The 21,405-nt window shown below is 51.3% G+C and overlaps 1 protein-coding gene across 3 annotated transcripts in view; it reads left to right on the plus strand.

Moving 5' to 3' along the window:
• The window catches only part of GRK5 (G protein-coupled receptor kinase 5), a 210,108-nt gene that overhangs the window by 138,759 nt on the left and 49,944 nt on the right, over positions 1 to 21,405 (plus strand). For 2 of the 3 annotated variants that reach the window (XM_032312596.1, XM_032312593.1), the window contains exons 3-4: positions 9,092 to 9,204; positions 20,993 to 21,070. In XM_032312596.1, coding sequence (XP_032168487.1) covers positions 9,092 to 9,204; positions 20,993 to 21,070 — 191 coding nt within the window. Of the gene's footprint in view, positions 1 to 7,452; positions 7,505 to 9,091; positions 9,205 to 20,992; positions 21,071 to 21,405 lie in introns of those variants that run through there. The other variant, XM_032312594.1, reaches the window with a different exon arrangement.

The following is a 21,405-nucleotide window of genomic DNA, read 5'->3' on the forward strand; positions in this document are numbered from 1 at the left end:
GTTCCATCACAGGCCACTCAGGGTGAACACAGAGTGCTGAGAACCTGGCTTATGACCTAGGCCCCGCACCCTAACCGGGGTCATGTCTGGTGGCTCAGTGGTTTTGCAGCTGTGTTTTTAGAATAGTTGCGTTCCTCCCATTTGTGCAAATACTGAAAATCTAGAGAAATAGAAAGGACCAGAGGCCACATGTTGGTGTATCTCCTTCCTGCCTGAACTTTTCCAGAGCCCGCACTGCTGATGGAGCAGGTGCCCTTCTGCCGACCTCTCGGTCGTCACGCTCACCTGGTGCTGGCGTGGAAGGAAGGCTTCCGGTCCCCGGGCGGTGGGCTTGCAGTGTAGGAGAGGGCTCAGAGTGCAGGGGTTCAGGCCTCTCATCTGCAGATGGTGGGTAAAAGAGCCAGGTCTGGAGCTGGCTTTCCTCTGGGCCCCCAACTCATTCTAGCTATTGCCTGCAGTTCCTCTGTCTGCCTGGGTCCACTGAGGCCACCGGCTCCTCCACTTATCCACCCGATTCTTAGTTTCATTACCACTGCAAGGGAATTTCTAAATTGTTTGCTTTTCTTGGCCTTGAGGATGAGGGAGAGGTCACTGCCTGACTCTGGGGCCCCATTATTGCCCAGAGGGCCCCGCGGTGACAGCATATGCTCTGTGTCCTGTCCAGCTCAGCCCCCACCCCGCTCCTTCCCAGACTCTCAGTAAAACTCGAGACCAGAATGAGGGGGACAAAAGGCACAGGAAGATGGGGCTTGGCTTGGGTGTGTTTGTGTAATGTGCCATATGTCATTTTCTTTTCACATGAAAACATCTCTCTTGAAGCACTAGGAGCCCACTCAGCTGTTGCTAACCAAATACCAAATGTTTCCCTTCTCCTCCCTTGCTCCTTCCAAGAGGTGGGCTGGGAAGAATTGCCATTATCCGTGATGCTATCTTGCCTTTCAAACGTCAGAGAGCTTTTTCCTTAGAGCAAACACTCAATTGTTTTTTCCAGCTTTGGCAGGAATTTTTAAGAGAAAGCTGTTTTCAAATCACTTTTCTGTTTATTGTTTTAGACCTGGAGTACAGCAAAGTGAAGGGCTCATGGGCCCTGCCTAATCCAGTCTCCTCACATCTGTTTTGCTAAATTGCCTTAGGACCTATCAGCCCCTCCCCACCCTTCGAAAAAAATGAGAACCAAAAAAAAACAAAAAGAAAAAGAAAGAAAGAAAGAAAGAACAACAGCAATAGCCGACCCCTGGTACGTTGGAAAAACAATGTTAAAATAAAATGAAAATGAAACAGCACAAACTAATATAAACCTCCAGTTGGTAGAAAGATGGTTCCAGAAATCGCTTTTGGACCCCCCCACCCCCCATGTACAATAAACATGTGGTTTCATTTCCAAGGGCTCCGGTGTGAGCCGTGTTAGCGTTTCCATTTCCTCAGGAAGCCGCCTTTCTTGCTCTTACTTCTGCAATGGAACGTGCATTTTCATTGGCCCCAGTTCAAGGAGTGCCTGGGGCAACAATGAAATCCGTCCCAAGCAGGTTCCAGTCAGCGACACCCCAGCCCCCAAGCCAGAACTTCTCCTTGCTCCCCATCCGCAAGCAGGGGACTGACGCCAACTCTCCCGGCCGGGGGAGGGGGTGGCGGCCTCGCTCACTTGGGTTTGTGGCCTTCTGAGGGGAGCCACGCTGTCCTCGCCGCCTGTGTTCTGGCCTTCAGTTGGGAAAATCTGGTTGCCCTCCAAGCGTCCGCATACCACAGCTCTTAATTAAGAAAGTATGTTCCCATTTCATGTCACTCGAAAAGAATGAAAACAGTGACAGCATTTATTTCTCTTCACTATCGATAACATTCCTGTTTCTGAGTCCACCGGGGGTTGGGAGTCGTGAAGGAGTTGACTGGGTTGTGAGAGTCTAACCTCAGCCATGTGCTGTGGGGACATGTGGCTTCTCTGTGAGAGGGAGACTCCCCAGCAGAGCCCTGGCCCCTGCCCTATCCGAGCTGGGAGGCCATGGCTCCGCGCAGGAGGGGCGGCTTTTGCCTTCTTTGGTGATGTGGAGTCAAGTCCCCTTTCACTAGCTACCTCCCATTTTCTTCCTGAACCTTCGGAGAAGTAAAAGCCACCATTTCTTGCATCTTCTAGAGGAGCTAAGATCGGGCCTAGGGGCTACAGCTTACGTGGGGCCTGCTGAGTGCTGAGACTGGGCAGGCGCACTCCTGTGGTGCTCATCCATGGCAGCCATGGACAGCCTCACCCGGAGTGCCCGCCTGCGGGAGACGAGAGGCGGCTGGGCCCCACAGAATACCACAGACTGGGTATTTTAAACAATGAACATGTATTTCTCACAGTTCCGGATGCCGGGAGTCCAAGATCAAGGTCCTGGCAGATTTGCCGTCTGGTGAAAGTCTGCCTTCTGCTTCATAAATGACCATCTTCTTGCCATGTCCTCACTTGTCAGGAGGGGTGAGGGAGCTCTCAGGAATCTCTTCTATATGGGCATGAATCCCACTCGTGAGCGCTCTACCCCCATGACCTAATCACCCCCAAAGGCCCCGGCCTCAGTGACCATCACAGCGGGGATTAGGTTTCTTTGTATGAATTTGGGGAGACACAAACATTTAGTCTATAGCAGGTATCCATTCCAGTAGTCCTGAGGTAGTGGTGCCATGAGAACAGGCCGGGAGACAAGGAGAGGCTCTCAGCACAGCACCCAACACCATGAGGTGGCAGCGGTGAGGACAGGGCCCTTGTCTTGTAACTTGGTGTCGTGCCCGACTATGTGGGGTAAAACCGAAAGTGACTTGGCTGTGCCTAGACCTTCAGGACATGCTTGTAGCAGATCTACGTGCACATGCCCGCGTGCTTGCCTGTGTATTCCCAGGCAGTTATGTTCATTACCAAGTACATTTATTTGCTGACACCCTCAGTCAACACTACATTCTGATTCCTGTCCCTTCTTGCCTCATCTCCCATCCCCAAGCAACTATCACTTTCTGTTTATTTTTTTAAGCCATTCTCTCTCTCTCTCTCTCTCTCTTTTTAAGATTTTATTTATTTACTTGACAGACAAGAGATCACAAGTAGGCAGAGAGTCAGGTAGAGAGAGAGTGGAGGACCCAGGTTCCCTACCCATTCTCTTTTTAAAAAATTTTTGTAAGAACATTTAACAGGGGATCTATCCTGTTAAAATTTAAAATTTTAAGTGCAAATACACTGTTGTTAACTAGGCATGACATGGTACAGCAGAGCTCTAGAATTTAATCATCTTGTGGGACTAAAACTTTATACCCATCAAGCAACCTGTCCCCATGGCCCCATCCCCTAGCCCCTGGCAATCACCATTTTCCCTTGTTTCTAAGAGTTTGTGTATTTTAGATACACATAAAAGTATATGTGGAATCATGAAGTATGTCCTTCCATGGTGGGCTTATTTGGCTTGGCACCTCAAGGTCCTTTCTAGTTGTCCCGTATGGCAGAATTTCCTTCCTTTTTAAGGCTGAATAATATTCCATGGAATGTTTATGCCACCTTTAAAAAAAATCATCTATTGGTCCATGAACATTTAGATTGTTTCCACATCTTGGCCATTGTGACGTGTGTCGCAATGAGCATGGAGTGAGTGCAGGCATCTCTGAAATCTTGGTTTCCATTCTTTTGGATAAATATCTAGAAGTGGTAATGCTGGATCCTCTGGTCATTCTATTTGTAATTTGTTGAGGAAACTTTGAATACTTTAAGCCATTCTTGAAGGTCTACTCACTTGCTCCTTGTGGTGGTCACAGACCTAGCCCTGAATTCTTTCCCTAAACACACCTTCCACACTGCTTGGCCATGCCCTCCTGGCCTTCCTGGCTTCTCACATGGGGACTTGCCTCCTCTGTAGCTTCTCCTTTCCCTCCCCGCCCCCCAACTTCTGGCCCCATTTCTCAGGCTTTGACCTTCCTCCTCCTTCTTCCCCAGCACTCGGCCTCTGCTCGCATTGCTCTCAGCAAGGTGGTCAACTCCCAGTCCATGCTCCAGGGTGCTTTCCTATGGGTACCACCTCTGCCATGCGCCCACCATCACCAGAGCATTCTGTGCCGTCTATGCTGAGACATCTTCCTGACCATTCCCAGCAGGCCTGCCTTATGCAATTTTGTTTCATGTCCATGAAACTAGCCCTGTCTGTGAACATGCCTCCTTCCTGTCTTGACTGCTAAGCAGACTTCTTAGGACAACAACAAAGTGTGTGGTGCCTTGGCTGCTCTAAGGGATGCTCATAACAAGGCCCAGAACACAGTGCCCATTAAGGGTTCAGCAAGCAGCTGCCAATTTGCTAAAGGGATTATCTCCTAGGAAGAAATGGTTCTATCTGAAGACATGGCTAGAATTCAGTTCAGTGTTAGAGGAAAGTGTGGCGATCCTGCCTTCCTGTTCATGGGCATGCTGAGGAGGTGTCAAACCCACACCAATGACATACGTGGTTTTCTTAAAGTCAGTTCAGTCTAGGTCATCACCAAAGCAGGAGTCCTACCAAAGGGACTGTGCCCTCCCTATCCATACATCAATGGCTCCCCAACCAGTGACCTCCTCTTGGCATGTCTCAGGCTCTCTGCTCTCCACCCCATTGTCATCCACCTTTCTGTGGACTACTTGAATCACATGTGCTCTAAAATCAATAATCCCTGATGGGACATTGAATCCATCCAGTCTCCTTGACCTTGGAGCCCGGCTATTTCCTGGGCCCAGTTTGCCTTTGCAACATGTTACCTCCCACTATGCTCCTGTGTGCACGGTGAACCCAACCCCTCCTTGGGGCACTCTTCCTTTTGATCAAGAGCACAGCTCAGTGTCCTAGAGCTTACGAGGGGCTTCATAGACCCTTCCCTATTTCTAGTCACTTTTGTCTAAATATGCTTCAGTTTGCTGTGTCCACTAGACCTCTGTTACCATGGCCAAGGTCAAATGTCACATCACAAAGGCCACACCCCAATTCTTGGTCCTAACTGACCACCAGCTGTTAACTCTAAGCCTCTTACTGGATCATTAACCTGCCAGTAAATATAAGGTGTGCTTCCTCCCACTCATATAGACCCACACCCCCCAGGTGATGAATTCAAGAAGAAAGTCTTAAAGTTGAAGAAACCTTCTTATATCAAAAATCAGGAGACCTCAGGAAACAGTTTGTTAAATGATGGACCCAGAAAAGTCAAATAATTACATGATTGGTGGATACTTTGGGATAGAGGAGACTGATTCCCCCCTCATAACTTATATGACAGTTTCTTTCTGGCTTAGAGAGAAGGGCCAATGAAGCACATAGCCCAAAGCAGGGTTCTCATGTTCTAGAAGAGCTGGAGTGTGTGTGTGCGTGAGTGTGTGTGTGTGTGTGTGTGTGTACAGTGCATGCATGGCTGTGTGCATAATATCTCAGGGTTCCCCTGGCCTGAGAGAGACATTCAGAGACAGAGACAAAGCTCTGCCCTTCTTTCCGGGATGGCCCTCCCCACCACACCCAACAGATCACACTTCAGAGAGGGATGTGGGGGGGGGGCTGCAAGCTGGATTTAAACGATAGGAAGGCTTCGGTAGGAACCAAGAAAAAAGGGTCTGCTCTGAAGATGTACTGGAGACCTCCCCAAGCTTCCAACTTGTGTCATCTCACTTTGTAGAAGCGACCCACACCTTGGGTTTGCACATGGCAATGTGCATCTCCTCCCATCACGCTGATCAACTTCCAGATTCCTAGTCTCCCTTCTGTGCCCTCGTTCTTCATTTCTAAAGGAACTGCAAACGTCGCACTCTGATTTTGTTGTTGGTGGCGGTGACGATGCTGCCTCAGAAGATAGGCCCATTTATCTTGATAGAAGCCCGGAAGAAAAGAATCCAGAGAGATGATTACTGACTCTTTTATCTCTTTCTGGGCTTCCCGTGAGTGGCTTTCTTGCCTGGGATCCTCTGTACAGCTGGGAGAGGCGCGGAACTGAGGTGCTGACAGCTTGTGTTGGAATCACATGGTGTTTACTGTGCTGTGAGTTTATAACGGCCTTGTTTCCATACTGACAGCAAATGCCATATGGAGAGAAAAAATCCTGTCAGATGAACCCGTAAGGAATCACAAGATGGTACATGAAATCTCTTAATTGCTTTTGGAAATGGGGAGGGGCGCATGGCTCAAATCACATAAGCCGAGTGGGTCTGTCTGCCATAATTGAATAAAACTGGAGGTTGACGCTGGGTAATGTGCTTCCATTCTGTGTTTGTGCTGGGGAGGTTCAGCTGACTGGGAGAGCGTGAGGAGGTTTGTTTTCCTCACCTGGGGTGGGGGGGGGGGGAGGGCAGGAATCAGGTCGAGTGGGAGGCAGTGAGAACGCAGGCTCCATCTACCCGCATCACGCTCACAGGTGCGGGCTACAGACCTGTCACCTCTCGGCTCCCTCCTCCCAGATTCCCTGCTGTGGCTGACGATAACACTCATCTGACGTGACATTTTATTACTGTCACTTGGGATCTTGTCTGCTCACCCACACACTCTACCCTTTCCAGCGGAATCCAAGCTCCCTGAGGGCTGGCACTGCAGCCCGTTCCCCGCCGCCCCGCCGATTCTGGCCCACGCTGAGGTGGGTTCAAGGTCCGAGGGAACGGCTCTCTGGGAACCGTCTGCGCGGGGAGAGGTCACCGAGTTAAGGCAACAGTCCCGACCACTCGGGGAGCGGAGCAAGATGGGAACCCGAAGGCGGCTCTCCGTGTTGACCGAAGTGTCGGTTCGGGAGAGGACGAGATGTTTGGGAGCCGCCTCACACGCATGGTACTTAGGACTGCTGAATCCCACAGAAAGTGGCTGCCCTCAGGCCGTCCACCCCTGAGAGGAGAAGCGGGCTGCAGAGCTCTCCGGCCTGGACGCCTCCTCCCTTGCTGTCCGAGTTGCCGCGGACACGAGCCCAAGCCAGCTGACTCCCCACTCTGTCGGCGAAACGAAAGGGCCGGCACCAGGCTGGCCTCGCTGAGGCGGGCTTCAGGGGCTCCTGCCATGTCGCAGCGCCGGGTTTCCTTCTTCTGCGTTCAGCCTCGCCTTCCCGTTTCACTCGCTGTGCGTTCTCCCTGCCTCGCGGGAAACACAGCTGTGGCAGCACTTGGCTGACTGAGCCTAACACTCGGGCATCCCAGGGAAGAACAGGCATCTCTCCTTTAACCTCTAGAAGACTCCGACTCACTCAGGTCATGTGCCTTGAACCTATCATGGTGGCCTGGATACAGAAGGGGGCTCTGATTGGCTGGGAGCCAAGTCACATGTCTGTTTCTGAACCTATCACTGTGATAAAAATAGGGACTTCCGATTGGCTAGGGCTGAATCATGTGCCCATCCTCACCCTATCATATGGCTGGGAGATGAAGGCTCTGGTTGGCTAGAACTGGGTCACATGCCCATCGTGTGTCACCCTTAGAGCCTAAGGCTGGATTTTTATGGTCACGGCGACGGAGGTTTCCTTGAAGGAATGGGAATGGAGACCAAGAGACTCGCCAACTCCATGATAGCACGTGGTGTTTAGTAAGCATTTTCTGTAGGTTAAGTTCTGTTCTGAGTCTTTTCTATGCATTGTCTTATTTAATCCTCAGGATCGTCCTAGAAGGTAGGTATGATTAGTGTCCCCAGTTTACAGATGCGGAGACTGAGGGATGTAGGTGTTAAGTCAGATGCCTCAGGACACACAGGCACACAGTGAGGCTGGCGTTTGAACCCAGGCATTTAGCTCCAGAGCCCATGCTCACAGCCACCACTCTCCCTACAAGTCACAGCTTTACTTGCTGTGGATAAACTCTTCGGGTGTGAAAGTGAGTGGACCTTATGGTTGTGGTCCTCTCTTCTTGTTGTGTTCCTTGTCTTCAGAGAAATCCCCTCTCCGGGGATGATTGTCCTTGTTCCTCCTCTTCACTGGGCGAGGATATCGTCGTTCCTTTTGTTCGGGTGGCTCTCCTGAGGTCTAACTCACCCTCTTCCTGGTTTGCCCACGAGGACAGCTGACTGTTCCTAGTGCAGCTATGCAATCAAGCGAGGAGTGCTGGAGAGGGTTCGAGGTAACATGACTCAGTCCATTGAGCATCTTTCTGGCCAGAGAAACCTGCAGAGGCTTTAGCATCATTGCAGGAAGAGCCAGAAGGTACCACCTGCAGCACCCTCCCCACCCCCCATCTTACCTCCAACAGGCACCTTTATTGTCCAGAGGAAGACTAAGGCCCAGAGAGAGCAAATGAGTTGCCTGAAGTCACATAGCAAGTCATTGGCCAGCACCTGGTCTCCAGGCCTCCAGGCTTGCAGTCTTGCACTGCATTTCCTCTTTGGAGCTCTCTTGGCTGCTGTGTGGCTGAGGGCTGGTCACTTCTTGTTTCCATGCCTCTAGCTGCTCAGCTGGAAAATGCAGGGTTTTCATAATTTGAAGTGCTTTGAATTACAAGTAATTTTTAAATCTTTTCAAACTGCTCTAAACAAAGCTCATAAATAAACTTTTCAGATGTGGTTTGAGCTGCAGGCACGGCTTGATCCAGAGATTCGTGACACCGTGAGGACACCAACTTTACTTTTCGTCATTTTCCCACCTCGACCCCCTGTGTGTGTGAGCCTCATCATCATGACAGCTTCCCTTGTAGTATCAAGGGCACTGCAGCTGACCTTGGTCTCACACCCATGCACCCCAGCCCTCAGAGGAAAAGAGCATTTCTGCTCAGTGTGTCCAAGCACAGAGTGTGGTCCACTCCAGTTGGAACTGGTTTGGATTACATGCCTGCCGCCCTTATCCAGTCACTAAGTGGGCAGTGTGACATGGTGATCAGCCATCCAGGTGGTAGCGTCACTGTCCCCGGAACTGCTGGCATCTGGCATACAGGAATCAGGGCATCGGAGAGGGGGAATGAGCTAAGACTAGAGATTGGGGCATCACTGGTCCAATCCTCTAAAATACCCTTGTCCCCTCTGAGTCTGCACAGCTTGGAGAGAAATGAGGGGTCCTGAGAGTTTGCCAGTTGTCTTGCTCCATCCCTCTGGGGCTCTGGATCCAGGTGTGGGTTGCCTGGACGGCCCTGCCTGCCTCTTGCCTGCATCTCACCACATTCTTCTTTTCTTGTTTCCAGACAGAGATTACTGCAGTTTATGTGACAAGCAGCCAATTGGGAGACTGCTTTTCCGGCAGTTCTGCGAAACCAGACCTGGGCTGGAGTGTTACATTCAGTTCCTGGACTCAGTGGTAAGTCCCTGCTCCTGGGGAGGTCCTTTGGTCCTCTGTGATCAGTGATTGTTTTTGTCCAGAGGAAAAAATAGGCCACATCATTTAGAAGGGTGAAGAATGAAGTTGTTGCTCAAGAAATTTCCAGTGCAGACTTTGAGAATGCTGACTTGTCTGCAAGTCTGCACCCACTGGGTGACTATGGAGAGGTCACCTCCGTCTCTGAGCCTCAGTTACTGCTGCTTTAAAGGGAAGTGTTGTCATTTTTCTGATTCTGGGAGCCTGGGTTAGTATGCAAGGTGGCGCCTGGGGAAGTTGGATAACACCCCAAGGTAACAGTCAGATTCCTTGGTCCCTTCTTCCAGCTGAAAACCCATTTTCTAAAATTCCAAACCTTGTGTTTGTTTGCTTATTTACTGTCTACTTTTCCACTAGAATGTAAGTTCCCTGAGGCCAGGACCCTGGGCTTCCCTTTCACCCCTGTGTAGCACAGAGCATGGCACATACCGGCTTTAAGTAAACGTTTGTGGAATGAACATGTGTTGGCCATTGGAAGCCAATCTGACCTTTGCTGCCTCCAGCAAGTCCTGCATGTATGGACGTGTTTGATGCCGAATGAGACTTCCATCACATTTACCAGTCATTGATCTGTTAAACAAACGGTGCCTCGTCTGCATGGGTTGTTAGGACAGGACGTAGGACTATGCAGGAATTCCTCAGCACTTGTGCAGGAAGGCAGGGCACCCCAGCCTGGCAGACTGCCTTCTGGGTGTCTGCCCAGGGAAGGTGGACAGTGGGTGGGAGGGCAAGGAATGGAAACCAGCCATGAAGGAATGGGGTATTTCCAGGAGTTCCTTCCCAGGGCAGGGGACCAAGATGCTGCTGTTTCCTAGAGGCCCTGATGCCACTCTTGGCTGTGGCCATCCCAACCTCTGTCTAGGTTTAGGGGGCAGTCCAGTGGGGCCCAGGATTCTGTGTCTGCTTCAGGGTCTCAGTGTGAATCTCTAGATTTACAAACCAAATTGCCCACTGAGTAGCTCCCCAGAAGTCACCTTCCCCTCAATCCCCAAACCCACTAGGCCTGACATGTGCCTGAATCCAGTGACCAGCACCTGTAGTCACCTAAGCCTAAAAACTTTGGAATGTCCTTGACCCCTTTCTCTTCATCATCCCTTCCCCCATCTAATCCAGAACTATATGCTTGATTCCTTGACCCCTCACAGACCAGTTCCCTCCACTGCCTCTGTCTTGGTTTTGGTGGAGGCTCTCAGCATGTCTCACAGAGTGACTACAAGAGTTTTCAACCTTGGCTGAGTAATAGAAACACCTGGGGAGCCTTAATAATTACCAGTGCCTGAAGCTGAAGCTGAAGCCCAGACTCATTAACCCGAATCTCAGAGGGGGTGGGGGTGGGGGCTAGTAGTTTCATAACTTCTCATAATTTCAAATGGTTAAAAGTGAAGTCAGAGAGCAGTATATGCACCGCTCACCCCACTTGAACCATTATGAACTCACGGCCAGTCTTGTTTCGCCAGGTCCTGCCCCCCTGTAGTGTTTCATAGCAGATCTCACACATAGGATCTCATCTGTGAGCATTTCCTTTCAGTATTCCTGAACGATAAGGGCTCTTTCTCACACAAAAAAAAATCACCACAATACCCTTCGTGCGGCTCTAAGAAAAGTAATTATTATCATCAAATATTAGTGGTTAAATGTCCAACTTTCTCACTTTTTGTAAATGCATGTTTTAACAGGTTAGAACCATCTCTCCTTGCTCATCCTTAGGAGTGTCCCATAATGTGAATTTGCTGCCATCCCACGTGTCGTGTAACGGGTGTCTCTGAATTGCTTGCAAATTGCTGATTGAATCAAGAAACTTGACCAGATTCAGTTTCAGTTGGGTTTTTTGGTGGTTGTTGTTTTTTGGCAGGGGCAGGGTGACTTCATAAGTGGTTTCTTATTCTTCCATCAGGGGACGTTACTCTCTGCTTGCCTTTCTGTCAGAGATGGCGGCCGATTTAGGCGGTACCCAAATGTGTTGATTAAGTAGGGGTTGCAGCGCGGCAACATTCTCATTTTGTCATTCCTTTTTCATTTGTTAACTGGGGCACTTCCTTTTGATTACTATTTGGTTACCCGGTGGCAAAGTTCATGGAGGAGTTGCTTCATTCTTTCCCTGTATTTATGTTTTCTAAATACCAGCTCAGTTCACTGGCACCTTCCAGTAGTAGTAATCAGTTTGTTTTAAAGGCATGGATTTACACGTGGATGCATTTCAGTGTGTGGTGGTCATTATCCTTCCTTATGCTCTGGGATGTCATTGTTGGCCACCAGGTTGGATTCTCAGCCCTTGAGAGGATGCAGTAGTCACGGGCAGCTGTTTGCTATCCTGTAGGATGCGATGTTACAGCTCATCTTGTATCTTTCCTGCCCTAGATTTAGAGTCCTTTGTATCTCCAAGGAGCCCTGGTTCCTCTCCTGGGAAATGGTACTTGGAGACCACAGTTTGCTCATCACCCATGGTTTGGGCCTGATTTCTAATAGACATCGGCATTTTTCAAGTTGCCCCTGGCTATATTGTGTATCCAGGGTTGGGAAGCATTGAGACCTACGATAAAGTCCCAAGTTCTGAGGCTGAGTACCAGGACTTCCACGGCCAGGCCTCCACCTGCACTATTCATCCTTGACCTTCACCCGGGTCTTTCTTGAGCCCAGGGTTTTTGGACTTGCCACCACCGAGGTTGAAGTCTCTCGGCCCTGGCTTCCTCACTTCTGATTTCTGAAATGCCCCCATGTAGCCCTCAGGAGAATGCCTGCTTGTTCCTTCTTCTCTCATATTCTACTCTCAGAAGCCTTCCCCAGCCCCGCCCTGTTGTGCCCTCTGCTCTAGGTGCTGGCTCCAAACCGTACCTGAGCCTCACTATCGGGCCGTGCCAGCAGAATAGCGTTGTTAGTCAGGCATGCAGCCTCCACAGACAGACCAAAGGAGCGATGCTGGCTCTGGGTGGGTGCTGGACCCCTCTGTGAGAGTTTGCCAGGGGAGTATGTGGTGGAAGGGCAAGGCAAGCCGGGCAACAGCCAGTGCAAAGGCCTACAGGCCCAGCATCTGTGGCTGGAATGGAGGGAGCAAGGGCAGAGAGGGGTCTAGGGGACTTGTTGGTTATGCAAGACCTTGTGCCATTAAAGAACTTTGAGTGAAACGGGGAGCCAGTGGAGGGCTCTGAACAGAGCAGTGGCATGGTCTGACAGGATTCTTAGGGATCCCTCTGGCTCCTGTATTGGAGGGGAAAGGGTGGGCACAGGAGCTCTGATAGGAGGCTACTGTAGCAGTCCAGGCGAGGGCCGATGGTTGCTCAAGCCAGCGCAGAAGCTTTTGGCGGTGGTGAGAGCGGATGAATTTGGGGCATGTTTTGGAGGCAGAGTGAACAGTATTTTTGGATGCCTTGTGGGTAGATAGAAGAGTTAAGGATGACTTCAGTGCGTTGACCTGAACAGATGGAAGGGTAGAGGAAGGCAAGGGCTGTGGGAGGTGTGTTTGGGAGAAGACCAGGAGCTCCGTCTTAGGCTCGCTCAGCCGGAGGGTCTCGCGGACATCCAAATGGAGATGATTGAGGGGAGATGGATGTTCGAGTTGGCGTCTGCAAGAAACGTCTGGGCTAGATACGGAAGATGGAGAGTTGTCAACATAGAGCTGGTATTAGGGCCATGGGCTGGGTGAGCTGACCCAGGAGACGAATGTGGAAGGAGAGGTGAGGACCAAAGCCCGAGCCGTGGACCAAGGCTGCTCCCCATTTGGAAAAGATGAGGCATTGCCAGCTTTGAGACTCGTCTAGAGAGTTGATGAGGCAGAGCAGGGCAAGGCTAAACCCAGGAGCCAGTGGAATTTTCCAGCCACGTGTCTTGTTAGACGCTTATAGTCAGTTGGAGAAGAAGAAAAAAAAAATCCAATGGATGCCCATTTTCATTCTAGTCGTGCAGACGTTCCCTTTTGCTGGGCCAGTACCAAGAGCTCTTTTTCTGGAAAGGAAATGTGAGTCTGGCTCCCCGCGTTGATGCGACAAATGGTCTTTACATTTGCCTTAACGCCGTCGCTGCTCGGAGAGGCCAGCCCCGCCCCTCGCATTTTGTCTGCATCTCTGGGAACTAGCAGGGCCTTTTCATCACCCATCTTGACGTCAAATGACCAGGCTTTGGAACACCTCTTTTACGCAGGAAGGCTTTATTGAGTTTTCCAGGGCTGGTGCAGCCCTCGCCCGAAATGGGTTTTTTCCTTCCACCCTGACTGGAACTCCAAGGAGGCCGCATACAGCCCTGGTGCTCCTTGGCTCAGCCGGCACCATCTACACCGTTCCCACCTCTATGTTGAATTTCTCCCAAGTAGGGTTTATTAAAAATAACCCCTCCTCGTCAGGCTCTGACATAGTCCCCAGGAAACGCTGCTGTCCTGCACAGTCCCAGTGTTTGAGTTTCTCGAGTTAAGCAGGAGACCCGTGGCCGTTTTGAAGCGGGGACTGAGTAACGGAGGGGCAGCAGAACTGCCGCGTGTCATTCAGCAGGCCGCAGGGCTAATGCACCCCTCAGTTTTAGTTGTCAAGGGCCTCTTGGGATCCTGAGAAGAACTCCCTCATTGCCCTTCTCACAGAGAGACGGGATCAGAGACTAAAGTCAAAGCCGTGATTGATTTGACCTCAAAGAGGATTTGCCCACCTGGTTGGGACCAGAAGGGGCTCCAGGGTCAACCTCCACAGGCCAGTATGGCCTTTCCACAGACTTCGTCAAGATCGATGTACTTCTTCTCTCCCCTGTTTTCTGGGAGCGTTGGTGGCATGCCAGCTCATTTAGACCCCTCCTGTCCCGTCACTTGGGTGGCATGACTGAAAGTTCTCAGGTCCCTTCTCTTTGGGGCTGGGGAGATATGTGGCACGTACCCAGTCAGCTGGTTAGCACGTATTTCCTGGATGTCTGTAGTATATCATCCTCTGTTCTAGCAGCTGGAGACTATACGCTGAGGAGGAGAAGGAAGTTCTTGCCCTCATGGAACTTGCTTTCTGATTAAATGAAGGATTGAGAAATGAATAAATGAGAGCTTTCAATAAAGTAAGCGATACTAGCTATGAGTTCACATATGTAAGCATTCGTTACCTCTTGCTGTATAAGAAATAACCTCAAAATGCAGCAGCTTGAACCAACAAGAAACCTATCTTGTGGCTTTCGTGGGTCAGGAATTTCTGGATGATTTACCAAGATGCTACTGGCTTTTCTCAAAAGGTTCTCAAAAGGTTCTATTAAGATGTTGGCTGGGGCTGCAGTCGTTGAAGGCTTGATCTGCTTTGAAGTCTGTGTGCTTGGCTGGCAGGTGAGTGGTGGCTGTTGGTTGGAGTCCCCAGTTGCTGTCCATGTGAACTGCTTGAGTGTCCTTGTCCATGGCTGGCTTTCCCCACAGTAGTGATTCCAGAGAGCATGCTAGAAGCTGCAGTGACTGTTACGACCTAGCCTGAGAGGCTCCATACTGTCCTGTGCTCAGTATTTTGATGTTTACATACGTTAGCTCTTTCCAGTATGAAAGAGACTTCTCCAGAGGCAAGGATTGTTACAGTCCCCATCTTAGAGACTGGCAGCTCTAGATAGGGGGATACAACAAATGAAGTCTTATATCAGGAAATGCTAAAAGGCACTTCAAGCCATTCATTAGCCTAGAACTGTAGGAAATTACTTGAAATCAGTGGGCTATCACTTAGCATTAAATATGCCCGCTTATCCTGAAATTATTTGTAAAATGAAACGATTTGCTGGGCCTCACCAGAGGAGTCAAGGATTCTACTTCTCTTATTGATGAGTCATACCCAGTAGTTGTCTTGTCTTTCTATCACTTCTGTGCTCTCGCCAAAGAGGGAGGGGGTGTAAGGGGAGTAATCATTCTTCAGATGGACATGGAGACCCTGAGAACAGTTGATAAAGCCAGACCCTGGGAACAGGGTCATCTTGAAGAAGTACCACTTATACAGTGGGTCCATCTGGTATACCTCTGTGAGGTTGTTCAGTCTCCTGGGTACCCCACCCATAGTCCTGAACAGCATGGCTCTCCTAGGAGCTGCCATGTTCCTAATGAGTGTAACCACCCCCCTGCCCCCATTCACAGTCAAGTAGCATAGGGGTGAGCCTGTGAGCCAATGTAGGCCAGTGATTTCTTTCTCTGGGATGTATAAACTTGAGTGGAGGTCCTTCTCTGGTAGAGAAAGCTTAACATAAAAAGCCTGGGAGCTGCTGACTACCATGTTCCACTGGAGCAAGCCAGTCAGCACTGAGAGAGAATGAGGCACGTGTACGTGCCTACACATGTGCACACGCACACACAAAGTGGGTTCCAGAAGTGCTCCTGTTTCTGGTTCCTGAATCTGGTTCCTGATAATTGGGGCCTGGCTGCATTTCATTTCTCCCACAATTTGGTTGTTCAGTCCATCCTTGAATTCTAAAAGCTAAGAGATAACGGTTTTTGCCTGAACTAGGCTAGAATGGGATTCTTTTTTTTTTTTTTTAATATTTTATTTACTTATTTGACAGAGAGATCACAAGTAGGCAGAGAGGCAGGCACAGAGAGAGAGAGAGAGAGGGAAGCAGGCTCCCCGCCAAGCAGAGAGCCCAATGTGGGGCTTGATCCGAGGAGCCTGGGATCATGACCTGAGCCGAAGGCAGAGGCTTTAACCCACTGAGCTACCCAGGCGCCCCGGGGATTCTTTTTTTTAAGAATTTATTTATTTGACAAAGAAAGATCACAAGTAGGCAGAGAGGCAGGCAGAGAGAGAGAGAGGAGGAAGCAGGCTCTCTGCCGAGCTGAGAGCCCGATGTGGGACTCGATCCCAGGACCCTGAGATCATGACCTGAGCCAAAGACAGTGGCTTAACCCACTGAGCCACCCAGGCGCCCATGGAACGGGATTCTTTTCACTTAGAACTGAAAGACTAACCGGGAGAGTCAAAGACCTGTCCATGGCAGCCTTATGAGCCTTGTTGGAGAGTGAAGACAGAGAAATAATTCTGGGACGGGGGAGGAGGAGAAGGAGCTAGGGGGTCCAGGGGTGTTGGAGAGGGTGAGGAAGAGCCACTCAGGGCTGAGGCTCTTGGGAGAGTGTGATGGGGTAGGCAAGAGGGGACAGCATGACCCCTCTGCAAAGGACTCTGACAGCTGCTGGTGGATTTGTCACCTCCCCCAAGGGAAAAGTGTGACACCCCCTTCCTCCTGCCTTCTTTTAAGCCTTTGCCCCAGCCAGGCTATTTTGCACAAGCTGGTGTCTGCAGAGCTATCGGTATGGTCTGGGGTCCCCCTGGAGTCACTCCTCCCACTCCCAGGCTGTACTCCAACATGGCCAGGGGTCGGCTCCTCCCTCTCTTCTTTCTCTGGTCTCATCCCATCTGTTGACCCGAGGGGGGCCAGGGACTCTGTTCCTGATGCAGGCGCCTCATGCCAGCTAGAGACTGCAGAATAGTCTGCCAAGGTAGATACAAGCTTTGGGACTGACTAGACCCACCCGGTCCTGGGACTCCTGGGCGATGCGCCCCGCCCCCCCCCTGCAGTGCTGCTTCATTCTAGCTGGGGAGCAGAAAGGGGGCAAGGTCCAGGCCCAGCCATCTGAAGGATTGCTCAGTCCTGACAGGAGATGGACAGCCTGCCCACGAACGAGTGCAGGGCTGTTGATGGAGTGCTTAGCAGGATGGGGAAGTCAGTAGCACTGACGCAGTAAGTGGGAGCCTTTCCTGCCTCTGCGTCCGCAGGGACAAGGGGAGGGACTGACGCAGGTCAGCATACGCAAGCTGGGTCTTCAGAAGAGGGGGCAGGGAACCGTGATGCCCAGGTGGCAGGGGGTAATTGCCCATCCTGATTCTCGCCTGCCCCACACCCGGGTAGAGAGTGACTCCAGAGGGACAGACAGAGACCTCCAGCCCTCAGGGGCAGCACAGGCAAGGCGCCGAGGCCGGTGTGGGTGGAGCTGGGTGTTTCTCCAGAAAGGGCCATGCTGAGCAGCACTGCCAGCCAAGCGCGTCACTTGTCCCTGCCGCGAGGACTTTGGAAAAGCTGACCACATTCGGTAATTACAGAAGCCGGAGGTGGCAAGACCTCATAGCATCTCTGACTTCATCTTCTTGTCAGGGCCGGAGAAGGTCTCCCAGGAGGAGGAGGTGGCATCTGGAGTGAGTCAGAGGCCGAGAGGAATCCGGCTATAACTCTGCTCTGCCCAACGGGGGCCGCTTCGAAAACGTGGCAGGTCCCCTTTCACTGGCTGTGGTCTTCGTGTTTTTAAAAATCATCAGAGGGAAGTGTGTTTTAATAGAGAGGACATATTTTCACCGGCATTTTCTGAGATTGATGATGAAATTAGAGCAGACCAAGAGGATGAAATACTAAGTTTATAAACTAGGATGTACACCAGTGTTTATACTCTTTGACAGGCAGAGGTCTAGAAATAATTCGTTTTGCCTTAAACTCAATGTAGCATTTTGCTCTTTGTGTTGTAACAGCATCTCATCCCCAAAGGCCATTTCTGCATTTGGCGTAAATCACAGTCGGAGGCAAGGCTCATGAAATGGGCGACTCGGCCTGGCGGTATCTGGGGAGAGGGATCCTCTGAGTGGATTAGCGTAGGTGGCCGTTGGTGCTCTGGCTGTTAGGGCTGAGCTCCGAGGTTTCAAATAGGCCTTAAAGCAGAGAGGACGGCACATGTCCCCTCTGTTGGGGGACGAGGATAAGACCTAGCACCGTCTCCGGTTGGAGAGAACTCCCTTACTGATGGAGGCCGTGGGGGCATTCCTCGCGTGTGGTTTTCTCTCTTTCCATTGAAGTCTTTGTCCGGCTGCCATTTCCCAAGCCAACGCTAATTGTAAAATTCTGGGCTATTGGCCCAACCTCTTGTTTGCTGCTTATGTTTTCTGGTCGCAGCTGATTTCAGCAGCTTTTGCCCACTACCTGAGCAAGGGTATTCCCCTAGCACTGGGTTCCCCAGGTGGTCCCCTGCCTCGGGTGGTGTGATCTGCCTGAGCTCTGCCCACCCAGCTGAAGCACCGTGGCACCTTCTCTCCATAGGAGGCCTCTCGGGGGTCACTGTGGAGACATGGCCTGTCACTCCAGGTGACTTAATCAGTGTGGAAAGCCCAGCTGGAAGCCTTCTGTTGGTTTTCTGCCTCCCAACACAAATGCTCTTCAAGTGGTGGTGACCTGACATGGACTCTCAAAGAAAGGCCTTTTGATCCTGGGCTGGGGATGCCTGTCCCCGCGTGCTCCCGGCTGCCTCCCTGTGGAACCGTGGCGCCCAGCCGCCCAGCCGGGCCTCTGCTGGGAGGCAGCTGACCTGAAAGTGATGTTATTTTTTTAACGTGGGTTTTAGTACCCAGAGCAATAATATTTTCAGCTGGTTATTGAGGCTGATTAATGAGCTTCAAGCCTCCATTTGGTTAAATAGAGCCGCCTTCACAGATGTATTTTGGGACAGTGCAAATCCAGGGTTCTGCATGGGATCGAGTTACCCCAAAAGGTGGTCGGCCATTTGCCCGGGGTCTGGGTCCTGCAAAGCAGTCTGGGTAGATTCCCATGGTGCCAGACCACTAGGCGGGTTTCCAGAGTGGCAGGACACTAGGTGCTTCTCTCCTCACCCTAGAAAAAGAGTGGTCAGACGTGCTGTAGTAGTCTGAGCCCCTCTGGAGACATAGCTTCCAGCCCACTCACGTGCTCGCTTGGCTGCATTTGAACTGGTTATTTGTGCTCTTGGAGCCTCAGTTTCTTTATCTGTTAATTGGGAATAATAATACCTACCTTGAGGGTGAGGCTCCATACTGTGTCGGGTGTGCACACGTGTGTGTTAGTTTGGGGGGATTGTCGGGGAGCAGCGGGGAAAAAATAACAGGAAAAACTCAAGCGGAAAGAGCCACCTTCTCCCCATAAATAGTCTCAGGAAATCATCAATCAAATCAATTCAGCAAGAAACGATGAGCCCCACAAGGCTAGTCGTAATGGTGTGGAGGCACTGAGGCGGGCGATGCACCGAGGCCAGTGGCCCGTGGAAGTCAGGAGGCTTGTGCTCCTCTCCTGGCTCTGCCACCACCAGCTGTGTGGTATTGGGCCCAGTCTTGGCTTCTCTGAGCCTTGGTGTCCAGCTCTGTAAGTTGAGGGGGTTGGGTTCTTTCCAGAATGACTCCATAGCCCTGTGATCCAAATGACTGAAGCATTAACATTTTTCTTTGGAGAAATATCACTGAGTCTTGATTCTCTATTAGAAGAGAAATGGTAACACAGGAAAACTCACTGCTGTTGGATGGAAAAGTGCCTGACTGCAGCCGCAGGCGCTCCACGTGCTGCCTCGCTTCCTTTCTGGAGGGGCTTCTGGACTGGCCTGGGGGAGATTGGGCCCTAGACACTGGGTTGTGGGGTTGCCGTGAACTGGGTCCAGAGGGCCGGGCACCTACCTCCATGGTGTTTCAGCCTGTGTTGATGTCATTTCCTCTCTCTTTTGAAATAGCTACATTTTTGGACCGAGGTTGACAAATCCTTGGGTGGTGGATTTTGAAATGGTTATAAACAATTTGCAATTAGTTCTCTTGTCTAAATGAGAAAGGCAGGCTTACCCAGGCTTCTTGCTAACTTGAGGCCTTTTATCCTCTTGGCAAGTACGTCAGATGTGAGTGAAGGAGCCCCTCTTGAGGTCAAAGAAAATAAAAAGGTTTGTCTTCTGGAGGTCCCGCTGACTTGGCCAGCGATCTGGAGTCCTAAGTTCCTCGGAGTTGTTGAGAAAGAGCTCCAGTTTGGAGATGGAAGCCTCAGCCCGGCTTTTCCTCTGCGTGACTCTGGCCAAGTCGGCTGAGCCCCCTGCTCGTCATATGCAGACGGAGGAGTGTAGTGGGAGATCCGACCCTCCCGAATCATTGCCTGTGCTTTTTTGAGGTTCAGATAAGAACATCTGAAAAGGGGCACTTGGGTGGTTCAGTCGGTTAAGCGCCTGTCTTCGGCTCAGGTCGTGATCCCAGGGTCCTGGATCAAGCCCCGCCTTGGGCTCCCTGCTCAGCGGGGCGTCTGCCTCTCCCTCTCCCTCTGTGTGTGTGTGCACCCTCTGAACATCTGAAAAATTTCTGTATACTCTTTCTATCAGCTGAAAAGCTGCAAAAGGTGAGGCATCCTTAATAGCGTTTTGTCTTACAAGGCACGATAGTGACAACGGTGATAATCAGGCAACTGTTCATCGAGTTACTGTGTGCCTGGCTCCGGGCTGAGAGCGCGGTCACACTCTGTCTGCACAGTTGCCCTGTAGCGGGGCCTTCTTCAGTCCTTGCTTCATGGCGGTGAAGGAAATCATCTAAGGTCATGAAGCCGTGAGGTCTGAGTGACCCGAGGCAGCCTCTCAGGGACCTTGTAGTTTGGTGGCTCGTTATTTTCCAGTGGCTTCCTGTGATTTATCGGAGTCAGTGGTTCTCAACCCAGCTGCCCAGAGCCCTGCCCTCCTGGCCAGAGGGTCGGAGTCTGTGGGGTGGGTGGTTGGGGTGGGGCCCGAGCACCGGTGTTTGCTTCAGTGAACCTCACGGGCAGCCCAAGAGGAGAGCGCCTGTGCTAACGAGCACGTGCCCGCACATGGTGCGGAGAAGGCTGGCCTTGAACATTGGGGCTCCTTGGCCAGGTCTTCTCCCCAGTCTGGGCCTCAGCTTCCTGCTCTGTGGGGGAGGGGGCGGTCACTTGACTTCCATGGTGTCCTCTCCAGGGGCCATGAAGCTTGTGTAACTAGAAGCAGCCCAGGAGCAGATCTGTTATTATTCTTCTCCTTCTTCTGTTTCAGGCAGAATATGAAGTTACTCCAGATGAAAAACTGGGGGAAAAGGGGAAGGAAGTTATGACCAAGTACCTCACTCCAAAGGTAAGAGGCCACCACCCAAACCCCACAGTACGAGGAATATGGGCCCCAGATCCCGGCCAGGCCGTATGGGGAGCTGTAAAGCCCCCAGCTAGAGGCTGCTCGTGGTTTCCAGGGATCCAGCGTTCTCATCCTCCATCAGAGAGTACCCGGGACGGGCAAGGCCAAGGCAGGTGGGCCAGGCTGCACCCAGGGTGGGGTGGGGAGGCCTGCTTGCTGGGGCCCAGGCCCTCCAGGACCCTTACGCTGCCCGTGGCCCACACCCAAGTGTCTGTAGCTGGACCTGGGCGGCCCGGCCAAAAGAAAGGGCATAGCAGGGGCGGTTTGGAGAGGTTGGT

The sequence above is a fragment of the Mustela erminea genome, chromosome 14 (assembly GCF_009829155.1).
Source record: "Mustela erminea isolate mMusErm1 chromosome 14, mMusErm1.Pri, whole genome shotgun sequence".
Classification (NCBI taxonomy): Eukaryota; Metazoa; Chordata; class Mammalia; order Carnivora; family Mustelidae; genus Mustela; species Mustela erminea.